Source organism: Triticum aestivum, chromosome 3B, assembly GCF_018294505.1.
Source record: "Triticum aestivum cultivar Chinese Spring chromosome 3B, IWGSC CS RefSeq v2.1, whole genome shotgun sequence".
Lineage (NCBI taxonomy): Eukaryota > Viridiplantae > Streptophyta > Magnoliopsida > Poales > Poaceae > Triticum > Triticum aestivum.
Window position 1 is genome coordinate 283202539 of NC_057801.1, and position 3782 is coordinate 283206320.

At 49.9% G+C, this 3782-nt stretch overlaps 1 protein-coding gene across 10 annotated transcripts; it reads left to right on the forward strand.

The window, feature by feature from the left end:
• The first annotated feature begins 1148 nt into the window (after positions 1-1148).
• Positions 1149-3154, forward strand: LOC123069726 (uncharacterized). 10 transcript variants are annotated; one of them, XR_006432750.1, is made up of 4 exons: positions 1149-2138; positions 2226-2342; positions 2454-2528; positions 2668-3154. XR_006432750.1 is itself a non-coding variant. In XM_044492664.1 (4 exons), exons 1-4 carry the CDS (start codon positions 1958-1960, stop codon positions 2677-2679), a joined length of 390 nt encoding a protein of 129 aa, XP_044348599.1. In that variant the 5' UTR covers positions 1149-1957; the 3' UTR covers positions 2680-3154. The 10 variants fall into 10 exon arrangements, 2 of the variants coding, with proteins under 2 accessions (XP_044348599.1, XP_044348598.1); XM_044492664.1 differs by having other exon boundaries at positions 1149-2143; XR_006432747.1 differs by having other exon boundaries at positions 1149-2342; positions 2436-2567.
• Positions 3155-3782: the final 628 nt, after the last annotated feature.

A 3782-nucleotide genomic window follows, 5' to 3' on the forward strand; every position in this document is an offset into this window, starting at 1 on the left:
AGCCCCCCTCCCTCGTTTTGGCACGAAGGGAATCCTAAGTTATGAATGGATACCCCTAACCGTGATTCACCTAGCAAACTGCGAAGTAGCTAGCGGCCCCCCTCGTGTCAGCACGAAGGGAATCCTAAGCTATGATGCCCCCTCCCAACCGAGGTTCACCTAGCAAAGTGCAAAGTAGCAGCCCCCACACACTTTTAAGTCGACGGGCCAGAGAGGCATCTCACCAAGATTGATCGTAAAATGGGCCAAGAATAATCCACCTTGGTCGTACAACCTCTCTCTTGTTGCTGGTCAAAGTAATGGTCGTCCATGCGACCCCAGATAGGCTAGCTCGCCAATAATCACGCAAGTAGCTATCTAGTCCCCGAAGACAACCACTGCATGTGTGTGTCCCAAACATATGTATGGATCAGGTGTGTTTTTTAGTACACAATGGAACTACTTTGATGTGGCACCGTGATTTTGAACTAGAAATCCCCACACTTAGTGAGGGTTAGGTTGATGATGCATATGTATGTTACACCACACTTCAAGCCGATGACAGGGATTCCTGCATGCATGCGTGCATAGTATATGCGCTCAAACTTTAATTAGGTCTGAATCTCACCATGACCTATACTACCATAACACGAACCAAATGAAGGATCCGCCATGGTAACCTATCTTGTTGTCGGTCAAGGTGATCATGAATGTCCACGCGGGCCCATGAATATAGAGGCTTGTCGCCGATAACCACGCGAGGGAGTGTGCCGTTCGAAGACAACCACTACATGCATATGTATGGAGGTGATGCGTGCATGCATGTTTGAATACCATTTCACAACATTGATGTGGCGCGTGCGTCGAAAATCATACACTCTCCCCACACAGAGCGAGATCGGTTCTTGACGTGTCGTTGTACTAGCCACTTCGACTCGATGGGAGGGATTCATGCATACACATGCATGCGTGTGTACTCACACACACACATATATTTTTATATATAGGATGGGTCTATTATGATAACACCCCTTAAGACCTTATTCTGATAACAAAATCTCCTTATTCTGCTAACACTTTGCACACTGCGACGAAACCGAACCGAACCGCGTAGGCAATAAAAAAATAAACACCCCCACCCCCACCTCGCTACTCTCCACCTGGTCAACGGGGCTTCCCCCACCCCCCGACCCCAACCACCACGCAGCGCCACCCACCCTGGCGACGAACCACCCCACGCCGGCCACCACCCCGCGCCACCTTCCCACCACACCTTCTGTTGTGCACCTTCCTTCCCTCGATCCACCTCCCCCCATGGCAGCGCCGCACCTCTCTCCCTCGTGTCCCCCGATCCACATCTGCTGGGCGCCGCCCTACCCCGAGCCGGCCGTCGACGCACCCATCGGCGGCCTGGGCTGGCGCCGTCCTGCCCTGCATCACCGGCGTGCTGGGCTCGCGCCACCCTGCCTTGCATCGACGCCGGCGGCCACGGGAGGATCCCGTCCCCCACGCCCATATCCGCCTCCCCGACGGCCGTTGACCTCTACGCCGACCTGATCCAACCCCACACCCATGCCAACGCTTGGATCTGCATCCGTAGATGCCAGATCGAGGCAGGGGCTCACCGTCGACCACCTCTCCCCTCGAGTGTCATGGCTGGGGAGTTGGCGGTGGTCGGTGCGCCAGCGGTGTACCCCGGTGGTGGTTGCAGTACGTGGGCATGCCGGCGGCCCCATCGATGGCAGCAACTCAGCAACACACATTGAAGCCCACGGTGCTCACCGTCCCCCCCCTTGCAGTCCACGTCGTCGTGCCTTTCTTCGTCGTTGGTGCCGTGACTCCGAGCAGATCGAAAACCCATCCCTCCCTCTTCCTCTCCTAGCTACTTAGCTAGTGCCACTGCTCCCATTGCCGCGGCTCACATATCCAGCAGGGGCAGCTCAGATTCCGCCGGTGTGCAGTTTCTTTTGTTTGTGGGATGATTGAAAAAAATGTGCCGGCGACCCCATCGATGGCCAGCTCTTTCATGCAGTTGGCTGGATGCGTGGGATGCATCTACATGTTCGTGCTGTGCACATGTGCCACCCCCTGTAGTGCAGAACACAGGTTGTGCATGTGCAGTACGATGGTGGGCGCCTACAGTGCAAACGATGAGAAATGTACAGTATGACCGCCAACTCATTCCCCATTTGGCCTCAATGTTTCTTCTCCCTTCTGGTGACCAGCTCCCATGGATATTCCACCAGTTCAAGAACGGTGAAACTGCAAGCAGAAAGAGGCCATTCCACCGACTCCAAACAGAAAGAGGCCATTCCACGGTGGACTGCACTGGATGCTCTCTGGGCGGCCAATGTAACATTGCAGTATGTTCGGCTCTCGTGTGTAGTTCGTCTTTGTTTGGAAAGATGGCTACTATTTTTTTTCTTTGGAGAGGTTCGCTCGACTGTTCAGTGTAGTTCTTTTTGTCTGAGCAGGGCCATGGAGCGCTGAGGAAGCTGGTGGTGAGCACCGCAAAGAGTAGCATCTGCTTGAGGAGCTTCGTCGGGAAGGTCCGCGTCGTCGGGAGCATATGACCACATTTTTCTTCTGTATGTTCTATTTGCCATGCACGAGGGCACAATTCACTTCCTTTTTGTGGGACAATTCACTTCTATTATTATTTTCCTTTCATTGTGTTCTTGCACGCAGCCAACAAAATGACGTGGAAAAAGTTGTCTATTCGGTGAACCTCGACCTGCTCCTGGCCTCCCTACCAGCAACCAGAGAATCACCATGACGTGCAGTACACCTCCTATGACAAAAAATGATGCAACTCAAAAGTTCAGTGATGCAGTGTGCACTACACGGCGATGCAGTGCGGTTCCCACAAAAACGCTGTGTGGCGATGCCGTACGGTTGGTGTTGGCATGTTGTTCCCGGAAGCAGAGCACGAAGATGTAGTCTGGTTACAATTGTGTAGCAGCTCATTACCCCTTCTTGTGGAGTGCATTTTTTTTCATATATTTTTCATTTTGTTTCATGTATTTCAAAAATCAGTCGACTACATCAACATCTGCAGTGTATTTGGTCCTTGGATATGGTTCACTTTTGAGAGTGATACTGTTCACTTGCACACAGTGTCGAAGTGTGAAAAAAATTGGCGAAACAAAAAAAAGTAATGTGGTTCACTTTGATATATGTCGCGGTTCACTTGCCATCGTCTCTATGGTCCACTCTCATTCATAAATAAATGTTGAAAAAAGACAACAAAAATTTGCAAAAACTTGTCTGAGAAAAATTTATGTTCGACAAAAGAAACTATGAAGTTCACTTGACCGTCTGATGAAGTGCGGTTTTCAGTCTAAAGCAGTGTGGTTTTCAGTCTAAAGCAGTGCGGTTTTTTGTCGGATGTAGTACATACTACGATTTTGGTGTCGCGAAAAAACAAAGTGTCCGCATTTCGGTAAAATCAAAACTGCTCTTAAACCGCAAGGAATCAGAGAGAGTGCTCTACATGAAAAAGTTGCGCCTCATTGATATCTTTCCAATGGCATGTAATTTGAATCATTTCGACCAACTGTTTGTAAAAGTTTCACAAAAAACGGCCGCTGCCTCTCACCGTCAGCCGCACGGTTTTCAAAATTAAGTAAAAACCGTAAAGAATATCAAAAATATTTCAACACGTGAAAGTTGCGCCTCGTACGTAGCTTTCCAACGGGGTATCACAAGCCTCGTTTCGACAAACGGTTCAAAAACTGGAATGAAAACAGTACAAAAAATGCAAAAAAAATCAAAAAAACAGAATTCCACGTTTACTAAATTTA